Source organism: Caretta caretta, chromosome 26 (genome assembly GCF_965140235.1).
Source record: "Caretta caretta isolate rCarCar2 chromosome 26, rCarCar1.hap1, whole genome shotgun sequence".
NCBI classification, from domain to species: Eukaryota; Metazoa; Chordata; order Testudines; family Cheloniidae; genus Caretta; species Caretta caretta.
Genome location: NC_134231.1, coordinates 3,871,801 through 3,888,066, shown reverse-complemented (window position 1 = coordinate 3,888,066; position 16,266 = coordinate 3,871,801). Strand labels below are relative to the sequence as shown.

The following is a 16,266-nucleotide window of genomic DNA, read 5'->3' as shown; positions in this document are numbered from 1 at the left end:
ATCAGTTTTGAGTTTGAGTGCAATTATATCTTAAGCAGCATGTATATGAAATTTTATCTGCAGAAGCCGTGTTCCGTATGCAAGAAGGTGCAATGCCAGCATGGTCGTAATAGATACAGTCGAAATCTCGACATTGCCACAGATGCTGGTGCGTGCAGAAACGTACCAGTGAAGCAAGAGCTCAGTTGGGAGGCTGAGCTGGGATACACTTACTTACTCCATGAATTGCTTTTAAACATGTACAAAGCATTATAAAGTGTCTGTTTGTAAGATTAAATCAGCATCACAAACCATGTGGAAGTAGAAAAGCAGCAAGTATTGAGGGAATGGCTGCAGAGTGGGAGGCTGGACCCAACTAATGCCATTTCACTTTTTTGTAACCCGCTGTTACAAGGAGGAGGGAGAAAAAATGTTGTTCTTAACCTGTGAGGATAGGACAAGAAGCAATGGGCTTAAATTGCAACAAGGGCGGTTTAGGTTGGACATGAGGAAAAAATTCCTAACTGTCAGGGTGGTTAAGCACTGGAATAAATTGCCTAGGGAGGTTGTGGAATCTCCATCATTGGGGATTTTTAAGAGCAGGTTGGACAAACACCTGTCAGGGATGGTCTAGATAATACTTTGTCCTGCCTTGAGTGGAGGGGACTGGACTAGATGACCTCTCGAGGTCCCTTCCAGGTCTGTGAGTCACCAAAGATAGGTACAACACTTGGTGAGCCATTTAGATAGATGAAGCAGTTGTGTGTCATTTAACAAGGTAAGTAGTCAGTGTGTTCTCCTTCAGCATATAGGGTTTAAAAAATATGCCATGAAACACATCAGCATGCATGTTCTATTGCTGACCACTCTTGCTCTTTTCTGTATTGTCAATCTTTACCAAATACCATGTCCCTGTAGGCTTTAGTAAATCCATGTATTAGAAGAAATAAAAGTATTGAAAGATTTTATGTCGGCATCAAAACCTCATACTCCCATCAATGTCTTGAGTGACTTCCAAGAAAACCACATCATTGCATAGAGGACAAGGTCACCTGATTAAGAGCATGTAGGCAAATCCCACTCCAGTTGCTTTTCTGACCGAATAATTATTCTGGTTTCATTACTAATACCATTCCTTGCATGAGCAATTTACGTATCCTATAACATATGAACCTTTTCAATCCTGATTTTTCCCCACACCCTTTCTGTGCTGCTATCTTCCATCATCTTGCTATAGAAATGAATTGAATGTCAGAAGGCAGTTGGTGCCTTTAGTTTTGCAGTAAGTGATGGAGCGTAGGTGGATGGAAGAGGGACTGTAGGGAACAACTAGTATCAAAAGAAACTAACAGTAAAGCCAGGTGTTGTCCAGAGGGGCTTGAATAACACTTAAGGGAATAAAACCTAGAGTCTGGAACTAAAGATCAATATATGTGATAGGCCATAATGAGGGATGTAACAATGGAGAGAAGATGGACCAGTTTATTGGAAAAGCATATTGGACAAATGAGGTGGCTAAGCAATGGGGTTTTCTGGCATCTGAAGGGATCATAAGAGGGAGACAGAAAAAACTTAGTTCCTTGGAAGCAGAGAGGTGGAAAAAGATGGATTTAGGAACAGAGAACTGAAGTAAGAAGACCATAGATAAAAAGAGAGAACATGAAAGTCTTGGAAGGTAATGGGGAGCGGGAATGTAGAAGAGGAAAATAGAGACAGGAATATAAAGGAGAAAACCTCGGAGTACAACTTCTACAACATAGATATAGATACATATAAAAATATTCAGAATTGCTCGAGATGGAACACTGTGGTCAATGCATTGAACACTGAGTCTGAAAGTAAGGTTCTGGTCCTTAACTTTAAAGCTATTCATTGACTAAACCCAGATTATTATGCGGTCTGTGATTGATATTCTGTAGTTGACTACTCTGGATTTGTTAACAACAAGGACAATATTTATAGTGCAGAACTTTCTCCATGGCTTTGGAATGCCCTCTGCGTAGAGATTAGAATAGCCACATACTCTATTTGCTTTCAGGACAAGATGCAGGGCTCGTCCCTTCCTTATATATATATATATATATATATATATTTTTTTTTTACAGGAAGAAAGATGGGAGGATACAATTTATATAATCTGAGGGCAGAGTAGGGAGAAAATCCAGAAGATTTACAATGATTACATTTTGTGGTGGACCCACATAACTCTGTATGTTGCTTAGATACCTCACTCTGAATGCAGAGAAAGCTTTGTTTGCTTCTTATGACATCAACAGTATATACCTGTCTGTTTTTCTCTTTGGGAAACACACTCAGTGCGCTGAAAAAAAAATTCTATGACTTTGTTTGTTATAACGAATAAAAGGCATTTCGTTGGTATCTCATATGCAATTTACTAAGCATATTCACTGTAATAACACAGTACTTGGTTTTGTAGGATTATGTTAAATGGAAAAAAATACCAGATCATAATCTGTAAACTTGACAAATACAGGATATAGTTTTCTGATAGGTATCTAGCATTGACTATAATGAAGTTAACATGCATATTTGTTTAATTCTAAGAAGTTTCCCTTGGTTGTGGGTTCTGTGTCCTATCTTCCCCTACCCCCAAAAAATTCCCTAACATTTCATTTTAAAACAATGCCACTTCCTTAATTTGCAAAAACATTTACAACAGTCAGACTTTGCTTCCTGTTTAAAATGTCTCATTCCAAGCTTTCAGTGTAACCTCTGAATTATGTCTTCCTAAGATTTTAAATTTTAGCAGATTTACCTCTGCTGATGTTGCTATCAAGGTTTTAAAACATGACCTGACAACTAACAGCAGCATATTTGTTCTATAAAGAATTTAGTGTTTGTTCCTAACTTTTTTTTGTTTCTGTTATTGTCATAAAAAGATTTAAAGTCCCCATTGTATTAGTGTGCAGAACATAAAACACAAAGCGCTTCCTGAAAGGTAATTTTCCAAGAATGAAAAATACAAGAATTGTGTTTGATTGTTTCGTCTTCTGTCATTCACAGTTGCATTAAAACAACCATTTGTCTATAACTATGAATGGACTTAATCTTGAAAACTGACAGTTATAAATGAAAAGCAATAGTAATTTGAAAGCAAAACCCTTTAGAAGTTCCACCAGGCTTCAGATGAATTTGAAAACAAGTCAATGCACAAAAAAGATGTTGCAGGGTGAAAAAAGAGGTGGAAATTAAATAAATGAATAACATTTAGAAGAGGCTTTGTTTTGGCCAAAAGCTGCTCCTGTGACCACAGCCAGAACATTGTTTTATTTATCTTGAGGGGTGTGTGTGTATTTATATTACACGTGGCATAAGGAATAATCTTGTAAAGCTGATTTATTTCTTAGGTCCTTATCCTGCAAGGTGGCTGGGAGTAGGAAAAATCTGGGTCTTAGAAGAGTATAAGGTTGTGTCTTCCTATATGCCCGTTCATTGCTGATAAAATGGGTCACTGATTTTGACTGGGGTCTCTGAGGGCTACTATTATATATAGACATGGATAGATAAAAAGATACATACATACAAAGTCACACATCCAGTATATTTACTTTACTCTAAATTTATTCAGCTCATGTCTATCTAGCAGCAGTGGCCTTACAGTGTATCTGCAGCAAGTATACCTCTGAAAACAATGAACTGCACTCAATTCAGAAAGGGAGGTGAGAGTTGTGTGATAGATTTGGCAGGTTCGATACATTTTTCCTGTTTCAACTAAGTCCTTTTAAATTGTTTTTAAGGAGAGTTGAAATATCTCATAATACTCTGTCTAGTCTTGTTTTGTTATTGATTACAGGAACTGAACTCTTTAGGACTTGGATGTGAAGTAACATTTTGGGCCAAAGCCTGTTTGCCTTAATCACGCTGCTCCCATAATTTTACCTTCCACTGAAGCTTGTATGACTCTGTGACATGGCATCAGCTCTACACACAGCCTCAAAATGTGTAGTGAGCTGAGGGATGCCATTTGAAATCAAAAGACCGTATATTTCCGAGGTCTCTAGGAAATGGCCCATCAACTTGAAAAAGTGGTATTTCATGCAGTATTTCTGTAGGGGCTTTCTAAGGGTAGCAGAAACAGTGGGCTATTCTCTAGAGTTATAGCAGTGTCAGTGAAATCGGAAATCAGCTAGTGTAAACAATGCACTGAATGAACTTCATCCAGATTGACAACAGTCTAGAAGGCGACAGAATCTGACCCAGTAGCTGTTTTTACAGGAAAAGAAGAGATTGTAAACCCGTGAATGCCTAGGTGCATGTAATGGCAGGTCACTTGAAGAAGCAGTGCCTGTGATATTCTAGGTTTCAGAGTAACAGCCGTGTTCGTCTGTATTCGCAAAAGGAAAAGGAGTACTTGTGGCACCTTAGAGACTAACCAATTTATTTGAGCATAAGCTTTCGTGAGCTACAGCTCACTTCATCGGATGCTCACGAAAGCTTATGCTCAAATAAATTGGTTAGTCTCTAAGGTGCCACAAGTACTCCTTTTTCTTTTTGTGATATTCTAACATACCTGGACTTCCATAGGGAATGGAGGGATGTATTGGACAATCCCAATGGCCCTTTGCAGATGACTGAGGCTGTAAGCAATGAACATTTTACTATGGAGAGCTCTTCATTTTTATAAATTGGCAGAAGGTAGTTGCTAGTGCCATAAAACAGGGTGTTCAATGATTTAAACTTATACCCATTGTTCTCTTTGGATACATTAATTTAATATACGGATTTTTGGAAGGAGTGTGAAACCTCATGATGTCAGCCCTGCTGCCTACCAAAGCATGGTCTTCTATTTACCCTGAGCTGTGATTCTTAATGTTTTCTAAAGTGCTTTGAGATTCTTTCTTGACAATCGTATAAGTTCATCCTATTATAGCACACACATCATTTTAAATATGTGTTTTAGCATGGAGACAGTCAAGAACGACAGGCTGAGATGCAAAATGGATATGCTACAAACTGGAGACAGAAGAAAGCAACAAGGGGAAGGAATATTTTGAGTCTGGTGATGATGGAAGAACAAGAAGATATAGTAAGGATGAGAGCCAAGATAAAAAGAGTAAGAGAAAGGGGCGCTGACTTTGAAAGTGAACAAAGCAGGGTATTTCTCAGTCCTTGATGTTAACTCCTGTTAAGGATCAGGAAGTGGGAAAACTGCACATCAGGAGGAGCACACATCCCAAAATCATTGCTAAATTCCATGCTTGAGGAGACGGGAGCATTTGTTCAGCATGCTGCCGTACCTATTCCAGTCCCTGGGAGCTGTCACCATGGTATTTCATGTATTCATCAAAGATTTTGCACTGTACTTGCCAGGAAATGTCATCTTAATTAGGGTGAGAGTGTGTGTGCGCGGGGGGTGGGGGAGAAGGATGAGAGGAAGGGCTAATAGGTGGGATATAAAATATTTCTACTTTCATACAGGTCAGAAGTATTGCAGAACAATTCTTCAGTTTGTGCATGGTAATGGGGACCACAGAGAAAGTCCCGTGTATCCTAAATCACATTAAATATTTCATATATAAAAGTCTGGTTATTGTACACATCCAAATGGGTGTGCCTGCAGTCCTCATCGAATTAGGTAACCATATGGAGACAAGTAACCTCTCCATAAACAAAAACCAAGGAATGCAATTTCTTAGTGGCTTTCCTTGAGATTAGGTAACTTCAGAGGCACAAATTTGCTTTCCAGCCTAACTGTTCGTACTGTTCGGTAATGAGTTATCTTGCTTAGATACGCTTAGGATAATGGAAGTCCTTATTCACTGAAGTCAGTGGGACTATATTTGTCAGGTGCAGATTTGCAGCATGAGACCCAACAGTGTAAAATGTGGTGTGGAAATGATTTCAAGCAGCTACGGTGTAAAAATATTCCAAGATCTATAAGTGAGCGGTTTGGGGAAGGATACACAGGATTGTTACCGCCGCCTCAATATAATAATTGTTTCATTCTCCCTTTAAGGACATGTAATCTAATACCAATTCAAGCCAACATGAGTCGTCTTACTGATTTATATTGGCATTGTATTACAGTCATTGAAAATTTGACTTTCCATTGACTTGTAATCTAAAGCCAATTTAAGTTGATGGAAAGTCTCAGTTTGGCTTGAATTGGCATTCGTTCATGCACTAAATGGTTTCTTTAGGGGTTATCTTCCTGTACCACAAATGAAAACCATTCCACTGAGTCTGGCAAGATCAGTGTTTAAAGTATGACTGGTGGATAGTTAGTATGATGCTGTTTTTTTTTTTTTTTTTAAGATTGCGGAGGCAATCCTGGCAATTACAGGCTGATAAGCCGAACTTCTGTACTAGGCAAATTGGTTAAAACTGTTGGGTAATGAGTTATCTTGCTTACATACGCTTAGGATAATGGAAGCCCTTATTCACTGAAGTCAGTGGGACTATATTTGTCAGGTGCAGATTTGCAGCATGAGACCCAACAGTGTAAAATGTGGTGTGGAAATGATTTTCAAGTAAAGAATAGGATCATTAGAGACATGGATGAACACGATTTGCTGGGAAAGAGTCAACATGGCTTTTGTAAAGGGAAATTGTGCCTCACCAGTCTATTAGAATTCATTGAGGGAGGTCAGCAAACATGTGGACAAGGGTGATCAGTGGATATAGTGTACTTGGACTTTTGAGAAAGTCTTTGACAAGGTCACTCACCAAAGGCTCTTAAGCAAAGTAAGGAGTCGTGGGATGAGAGGGAAGGTCCTCTCATGGATCAGTAACTTCCTTAAAATATAGGAAACAAAGGGTAGGAATAAATGGTCAGTTTCACAGTGGAGAGCTGTAAATAGTGGAGTCCCCCAAGGTTCTGTCCTGGGACCAGTGCTGTTCAACATATTCATAAATAATGTGGAAAAGGGGGTAAACAGTGAGGTGGAAAATTTTTGGAGATGATACAAAATTACTCAAGATAATTAAGTCCAAAGCTGACTGCAAAGAGTTACAAAAGGTTATCACAAAACTGGGTGTATGGGCAGAAAAATGTCAGATGAAATTCAGTGTTGATAAAAGCAAGGTAATGCACACTGGAAAACATAATCCCAACTATACACACAAAATGATGGGGTCTAAATTAGCCGTTACCAAGAAATATTGAAGAAATTGGATAGGTCTCTGAAAACATCCGCTCTATGTGTAGCGGCAGTCAAAAAAACAAAAACAAAAAAAAACCCCCAACCAACCCAAACAATGTTCGGAACCATTAGGAAAGGAATAGATAAGAAGATATAAAATATCATCATGCCACTATATAAATCCATGGTACGCCCACACCTTGAATACTGCATGCAGTGCTGGTTGCTTCATCTCAAAAAAGATACATTAGAATTGGAAAAAGTACAGACAAGGCAACAAAATTGATTAGGAGGATTAAAAAGACTGGGACTGTTCAGCTTGGAAAAGAGATGACTGAGGGGGATATGGTAGAGGTCTATAAAATCATCAATGGGGTGGAGAAAGTGCTATTTACCCCATCGTATAATACATGAACCTGAGATCACCCAATGCAATTAATAGACAACAGGTTTAAAACAAACATAAGGAAGTCACTCACCCAACACATAATCAACCCGTAGAGCTCATTGCCATGGGATGTTGTGAAAGCCAAAACGATAACTGGGTTCAAAAAAGAATTAACTAAATTCACGGAGGATAGGTCCATCAATGGCTGTTAGCCAAAATGGTCAGGAGCCAACCCCATGCACTAGGTGTCCCAGAAAAGAGACTGGACAACGGGGGATGGATCCGTTGATACATTGCCCTACGCTGTTCACTCCCCCTGAAGCACTTGGCACTGGTTGCTGCCAGAGGCATGATACTGAGCTAGATGGACAATTTGTCTGACCCATTATGGCCATTCTTATGTCCACTGGTGAGGTGGGTTGGAGGATAGACTGATAGCAATATTAAGAAGAGATGGTGTTGTAATTTGACATGATACATTGTGTGCATGTTAAAAGTGTAGTGGTTAGTAACACAAGCTCTTCCTGGGCCACAGGGAGAAAAATTGCCCAAGTTCTTGCCTCAACAGGGAATCAGCTATTGTTTTTAGCTGGCTTTTCATAGGTAGCAAACAACCAAGCATCTGAGGACCAGGAGGGAAATTATGCCCTCCACTAATGTCAATAGGGCTAGGTTTTCACAGTATCAGTCCTTTGCCCCAAATGATGAACACAGTAAGTGCTTGGCGCCTGTGTAGACAAGCGAGGGCGTGAATCTGTAGTGCACTAAGTCATGAGCCTGCTGTATTGCGCAAAAAGTTCTGTAGTGTGCTTTGATGTACTGCTGTTTCTCCGTCAGTGGTAGGGCCGAGTGCACTATGAGACTTTTTAATGTACAACACCAGGGTCCACACAGCAAATTAGCATGTGGCAGACGAGTGTGCTATAGATTTATACCCCAGCTTGCTATGCACAAAGTCTCTGTATAGACAAGTCCTAACTAAGCAAAATTAAGGCTGGGCAATGCAACTACTAAAGTACAGCGTGTGTTCTAATTATTTGACTAACTCCACATGTGAATAATTAACGAATTGTTCACTGTCCTTTCCCATCCATTCACTGCCTAATAGATTATTTGAAGAGAAGCAAGGGTATGCTGCTTTGTAAGGCATTCAAGACATTGATGAAGGTTTGATGCCCATATCAAATCTTATACCTTTTTATTATTTCTTCCAATGCTTGGATTTAATAAAGCCTGCAGGGACATGGTATTTATTGAAGATTGACGTCATGGAAATTGACAAAAATGGTCAGTAATAAAATGCTAAGAATTATGATCTGTTTTATGAAGTGCATTGTGAATGTAACTTAAAACATGCCAAAGATCTTCTCTGGCCCGTCCAAAACCTTTTTTTGTTTTTCTGGTCAAGATGTCTTTATGCTACATCTATAGTATAAAGACATCTTGTTTGGTGTGTGTATGTTTGTGAAATACATCTTTACTTATATTTATATTAAGTAATACATTACATATAAAATAATACATCATAATTAATATATTCATAATGATAAAACACTATATATAATATAAACCTATAATATATTTACACTATTTTAATTATGAATATATCATAATTATGGGTATAATGTTAAATAGCATTTATCGTCTGAGTTGTGACCGCGCACGCACAGATGAAAAATGATGTTTATATAAACACACACACACACGAAAAATAAGAGGTATGTATTATTAAAAGTAACCACTGTATTCTCACTATTCCATAATATAATAGATCTGTCTTCTTAAAAAAATTGTCATGCTATTTCATTTTAATTTACCTTTCATCTCATTATTCTTATTTAAATCACATACACCGCCGCCAGCTATTTTTTTCTCTTTCAGTGTGCTCTCTTTATCTGCCTATAGACTCTGTTTTCTGTTATCAATTGGCCATGCTGTACATACTCAGTCCTTTTTAATCTTCCTTCGTAAATCAGACCCTACTGATTTATTTTTGTTGCCATTCTCAGAGTTCCCTTTCAAAGCTTCCAAGCCATTGAAGTAAATATACAGGGACCAAATCCCCCTCTCACTGAAACCAACGGGAGTTTTACCATTGACTCGAGTGGGACCAGGATTTGCCTCAGTTAAAACAAAGTTGTAACAAATTACAGGCTTGTATAACAGTACTTCTCTCTTGGCATTCACAGTCTTGAGCATCTGGTTGACTAAGTGTGGGAGTACAGCGGGAAAATGACCTTGTCCTACAAGGAGCTGACTGTAACAGAAGGAGAGGGCACTCAGTACTTCTCTGGACAGGTTCAGCATTTTGCAGGTTCTGGCTCTATGAAAGCTGCTGTGTGAGATCTTTCCCTTCCTTAGTTATCTTTAAAAGGACAATAATAAATGGAATCATCCTCAAAGTGTGTTGAAGCTTTTTCAAACCCTGTTAGAGGTGGTGGTTTGTTTATTCCACTGCCAGGATGCTAAAATAGCACTAGTCATATCATAGACTTCTGTATGGTTAACATGCTGATCCCTGTTAAATCTACAACAACTGCCAAAAGGAAATTAAATGCAGTATTTGAGAGGAGGGTGTTCTTGTGGTTAAGACACTGGACTGAGACTCAGGGAATCAGGGTTTAATTTCCAGTAATTCCACAGAATTCCTGTTTGAACTTATCAACTCAATTTCTCTGTGCTTTGGTTCCCCATCTATGAAATTGGGGATAATGATACTTCCTTTGTCTGTCTTAACTATTTTTAGATGGCAAGTTCTTTGGGCAAGGGGCTCTTTCTTACTATTGGTCTGTACAATGCCTACCACTACGGGATTCCAATCACAATTGAGGCCCATAGGTGCTACCATAATACAACTAGATAATAAGAAGATTCCAGGTATTATTTAGGCAGCAAAGTGACATGGTAGAAAACAGAGTATTAACTGAACCCAAACCAGAAGTATTCCTATTGAATTATGGGCAAACATGTAAGTCATTGTCCCCTCCTATCGGTTCTAATATGCAAACATTTCCTTTCTTCTCTCCTGTCAGGAAATGACAACAGTGAAGCCCTTCCTGAGTCTATTCCATCTGCTCCTGGAACATTGCCTCATTTTATGCAAGAACCAGATGATGCTTACATCATTAAAAGCAACCCCATTGCCTTGCGATGCAAAGCCATGCCAGCTATGCAGATTTTCTTCAAGTGTAATGGTGAATGGGTCCACCAAAATGAGCATGTCTCTGAGGAAAGCATGGATGAAAGTACAGGTAAGAGTGGGACTGATGTGTTCATGTGAAAATATCTTAGAATACATGGCTTATCGGCAAAATACAAAAGGCAGAGGGGAGAAATAGGATGTAGAGAGAGAGTGAAATTTAGAGGGGAAGAATAAAGGGCACCTCTTTCAGAAAGTTGAGGAAATCAGCTCCTAAAAGAAAGAAAGTCAGAGCAGTGAATGGAGATAGTGTAGGAAAAAGTTAGCCTTGAAATGTATAGCTGTAATTAACTATTCTGTCTGAATAGGCACAGCAAGAAGAGAAAAGGAGAGAGGAAAGGTGAGTGGGGCTGCAGGAAGTAATAAGTGTAAAGGGGAATGAAGTTTAATACAGCCAAAGTTTTAAAGAGGACGTTGGGGCTCGATCCTGCTGCTATTCTTGCTGCTGTTATCAACGAGAGTAGGATTAGGCCTCGAAAGAGAATGACTGAGAGGTTTGGAGGGTGCAAGAGTCCCCAATATTGCAGTTAAGACATCTGTAGCATGAACAACATCTAGGGAAAACCTGTGCATTTGTGGAATCCCTTGTCCCTGCCCAGCGGGGAAGAGCTTGGAAGTCTGTGATGGTGCTACTAAACTGTATGGCTTGAATGCTTTTTTTCCCCTCTGTGGGATATTTGACAGCTAATGAGGTTAAGTGGGAGCATTGCATCTTGTAAAAGTGGGTCTGAAAATAGAGAAGGGAGAGTGCTGAAAAAATGATCAGCAGATTTTGTCATGTTCCTAGACCATCCTATAGCCCCTCTCATTTACAGGCAACTTGATAAGTGTTGAAAACCAATTTAAAGCAGCACCCTCTTGTAATTTCACAATTCTGTTTTCTTTATTACCTTCCTCCTCCTGTTAAATTCCAAGATTGCTAGGCAACTCCATGTCTTGGAAATAGCTGTGTAGATATAACATCCTTTCTGTCAGTCCAATACATTCCTTTTTGGGGGGAAAATGCCACCATTTAAAAAGAAGTTTCATATCTAAAATGCTGGTGGTGCAAGGCATTCATGTGTAAGTGATAGATTCTGAAGAGATTTCACCCTAAAGCCTTTTTGTAAATGCTATTCAGGATGAATTTTAATCTTTACAGTTACCTTTTTTGAAAAGCATTTAATAGGCATAACCTTTACTTCCAAAGGCATTTCTGAATCAATATAGAAGAAATGTTGTTTCTAAATGTTTTTCTTCCATATGGTTAATGAAAATATGTCTTGTCCACACTGGGATTATGTTTTCTAAGCCTTGGACTAAAAATTGTTTGAGAGAGCAACAATTTTTTAAAAAAAAATTGCACAGGTAACATTGAGATTTTTGAACTTAGTGGCCCAGGAAATTACACATTGGATATAGAACCTAAAAATTGCAAGCTTGAATGAAGCCCAGCATTAGAACTGACCAAAAATTTTTACTATTTGAACATGGATATATGGTCAGAATCCTTCTAGTTTGGATCATCAGAATCCAAAATGCGAGTGAAGGCTGCATACACTGTAACCGTAAACGAAACTTTAATTTTTCATTTGTCTCAAAAGTGTTCCAAAATAGCTTATGGGTATTTTATTCTTTTTGTATGTTTACATCTTGTTCTGAGACACTTAATGGTGAGGGTGGGGGTGGAAATGGATAGATAGCTCAGCAGCCTTAAATTGAGGGATAGACCTGGGTTCATTTTTTCAACTACTTGTTTATTTTGTAATTTAGTGTAAACTTTCCAAAACCACATAAGTCCTGCTGACTTGAAAAATTTACGTTACTCTATTTATTGCTGGGTGTTATACTGCAGATGACGAGAGCGGATTTCCAGCTGTGCCTCTTTGTTCTGAGAATTTACATTTTATACCTCTAGCAGAAAATGGTACCAGTGGAATCTCCAATTCAAAAGCTAGAAAGGAAGATTCCAGTAATTCTGGGAACTATACTTGTGAGGTAATGGATACATGTGTATTACAAAGGAATTTATAGGTGTGATGTGAACCCTGGGTAATACTTGCCCAGACGTATCTCTACAACCCTGCATGTTCTATCCCTTTGGGCTAAATCAGGTGGTACTGGTACCTCCTTTGTTTACTTCCAGAGGAATCTGTATACAATTTACAAAATATGCTAAACTGGAGAATCCATTTAGTGCAAGACTTTAGTTTTTGGTATCCCTGCTCAAAGTGGAAGCTGTACTACTTCTGAGGTATATGGGGTATTATTTATTGTTGTCTAAAGGAACTGCAGATTGTGGCATACTGTCACCGTCTAATAAATACAATCTGATTTAATATAAGTACACTTTAATCTTGTTGCTAGGATGAAGATGCAAAAGCCATTTTAGCTTCACTTAATCATTAGATGGGTTTTTAAAAAAAGGTAGTAAGAAATATGGAATGTCTTTTTTTTAATTATCCATGTTTAAATTACTGCTACAGGTATTCCAGCCTGCAGGCACCTAATCTGCAGAATGGATGGATGTACTCTTAGCTCAGGAAGCACAGTTGAGCTAGCTGTGGTATTAGGCAATATGAGCTGTGAGGTCCCTTTAATCTCAAATGGTGACAGGTTTCAGAGTCGTTGCCGTGTTAGTCTGTATCAGCAAAAACAATGAGGAGTCCTTGTGGCCCCTTAGAGACTAACAAATTTATTTGGGCATAAGCTTTCATGGGCTAAAACCCACTTCATCAGATGCATGAAGTGGAACATACAGTAAGGAGGTATAAATACACAGCATATGAAAAGAGGGGAGTTGCCTTACCAAGTGAGGGGTCAGTGCTAACGAGCCAAATCAATTAAGATGGAAGTGGGCTATTCTCAACAGTATTCTACAAGCCATTAGGAACAGTATCTCCGATAATGTCACGGCAAACCTGGTGGCTGAACTTTGACTTTGTCCTCACCTACAACTATTTCAGATTTGGGGACAATTTATACCTTCAAGTCAGCGGGACTGCTATGGGTACCCACATGGCCCCACAGTATGCCAACATTTTCATGGCTGAGTTAGAACAGCGCTTCCTCAGCTCTTGTCCCCTCATGCCCCTACTCTACTTACATTACATTGATGACATCTTCATCATCTGGACCCATGGGAAGGAGGCCCTTGAGGAATTCCACCAGGATTTCAACAATTTCCACCCCACCATCAACCTCAGCCTGGACCAGTCCATGCAAGAGTTCCACTTCCTAGACACTACAGTGCAAATAAGTGATGGTCACATAAACACCACCCTATACCGGAAACCTACATGCCTCCAACATTCATCCAGACCACATCATATGATCCATTGTATACAGTCAAGCTCTAAGATATAACCACATCTGCTCCAATCCCTCAGAGAGAGACAAACACCTACAGGATCTCTATCAAGCATTCTTAAAACTACAATACCCACCTGGTGACGTGAAGAAACAGATTGACAGAGCCAGAAGGGTACCCAGAAGTCACCTACTACAGGGCAGGCCCAACAAAGAAAGTAACAGAACGCCACTAGCCGTCACCTATAGCCCCCAACTAAAACCTCTCCAGTGCATGATCAAGGATCTACAACCTATCTTGAAGGATGATCCCTCACTCTCACAGACCTTGCGAGACAGGCCAGTCTTCGCTTACAGACAGCCCCCCAACCTGAAGCAAATACTCACCAGCAACTACACACCACACAACAGAAACCCTAACCCAGGAATCAAACCCTGCAACAAACCCTGGTGCCAACTCTGTCCGCATATCTATTCAAGGGACACCATCATAGGACCTAACCACATCAGCCACATCATCAGGGGCTCATTCACCTGCACATCTACCAATGTGATATATGCCATTATGTGCCAGCAATGCCCCTCTGCCATATACATGCGTAGCCAAACCGGACTGTCTCTACGCAAAAGAATAAATGGACACAAATCTGACATCAGGAATTATAACATTCAAAAACCAGTAGGAGAACACTTCAATCTCCCCGGACACTCAATAACAGACTTAAAAGTGGCAATTCTTCAACAAAAAAACTTCAAAAACAGACTCCAACGAGAAACTGCAGAACTGGAATTACTTTGCAAACTGGACACCATCAAATCAGGCCTAAATAAAGACTGGGAGTGGATGGGTCACTACAAAAACTAATTTCCCTCTGCTGATACTCACACCTTCTTGTCAACTGTTTGAAATGGTCCACCTTGTTTACATTGGCCTCATTAGCACTACAAAAGTGATTTCTACTCCTTCTTGTCAACTGTTGAGAATAGCCCACTTCCACCTTAATTGAATTGGCTCATTAGCACTGACCCCCACTTGGTAAGGCAACTCCCCTCTTTTCATATGCTGTGTATTTATACCTCCTTACTGTATGTTCCACTTCATGCATCTGATGAAGTGGGTTTTAGCCCATGAAAGCTTATGCCCAAATAAATTTGTTAGCCTCTAAGGTGCCACAAGGACTCCTCATTTTTTAATCTCAAAGTTTCTTTGCATTTTAATGAGATGCACAAAATGTAAAACTCTATTTCTGTATATAGATTCTCAATGACAGAAAAATTACTTTAATGCTTCTTTTGTGGTCCACAGGTTCTGATGCATTCTATAGTCTTCAACAATTGATGTCACAATGCATTCACTTCTCAGGACGTGGCAAAAATGTCGCATGTCTGAAAGCATGTGACAGGTCATGGATGTGATTGCTTGTTCTGATTCCTGATATTTAAACCCAAATAGTATAATGGCTGCTACAGTGCTACCATGGCTAATTATGCTCACGCTAGCTTGATGAGTATGTGTACACAAGCAGGGGAATGACAACTAGCTCATAGTGTGACATGTAGCTGTAGTTGGGGCCTCTAGGTCCTTCTGTAATAAAAAAAATAAATTAAGGCATAACTTCTTTCTATGATATTTTTTTTTGCTTGAACATTCCAGAACGCACCTCAAATTATTTTTAAACTACTTCATCTTTGGGGTTCCCAACAGGATCAGACCTGTGAAAAGTAACTAGAGTTTTCTTTTCTGATAAATACAAGGATTACAGCAATAACCGCTGTCAGCATTTTTCTCATTTAAACAAATAAAGCTGACAAATGATGAAGTTCTGTGCTGCTGCGTAATGTTTAGTACATACAGAGCAATTATTCATCTGCTGCCAGCATTAGTCTATCTGCAACTAAACCATCCAACAGCACAGAAAGCTTATTAGCATATCAGTACCACAATCGTAATTTTATTTTCTGTAAGGCTGTACTGTATAACAAAAGATGACGGTTATAATTTGCACAATAATTTAAAGGGTTGGACTTTCAGTGCTTATTAAAGTTATGCAAGTTATCAGGTAGAATCCTGGTCTTATTTATGATATGCTAGCTTTTGTTTACATTGATTTTGGGCTCTGCCTATGACATTTCCTAGGAACAATTTTGCTGGTATCTCTTGAGATGTAGGAGGTAGTGGATATACCTTCTTGGTACTATTGGGTGAACTGCAATGATGAGGAACTGCAGCGCATTCCTCCTGCCACAAATAGGACTACTTTGCCCAAGTTTTTCTAAAATAGTTGTAAATAGGATTGCGCTCTGATGAA

The 16,266-nt window shown here is 39.2% G+C and overlaps 1 protein-coding gene across 6 annotated transcripts in view; it reads left to right on the top strand.

The window, feature by feature from the left end:
- The window catches only part of UNC5D (unc-5 netrin receptor D), a 324,448-nt gene that overhangs the window by 156,524 nt on the left and 151,658 nt on the right, over positions 1-16,266 (top strand). For all 6 annotated transcript variants that reach the window (XM_075123365.1, XM_048829132.2, XM_048829131.2 and 3 more), the window contains exon 2: positions 10,503-10,721. In XM_075123365.1, coding sequence (XP_074979466.1) covers positions 10,503-10,721 — 219 coding nt within the window. The remainder of the gene's footprint in view (positions 1-10,502; positions 10,722-16,266) is intronic.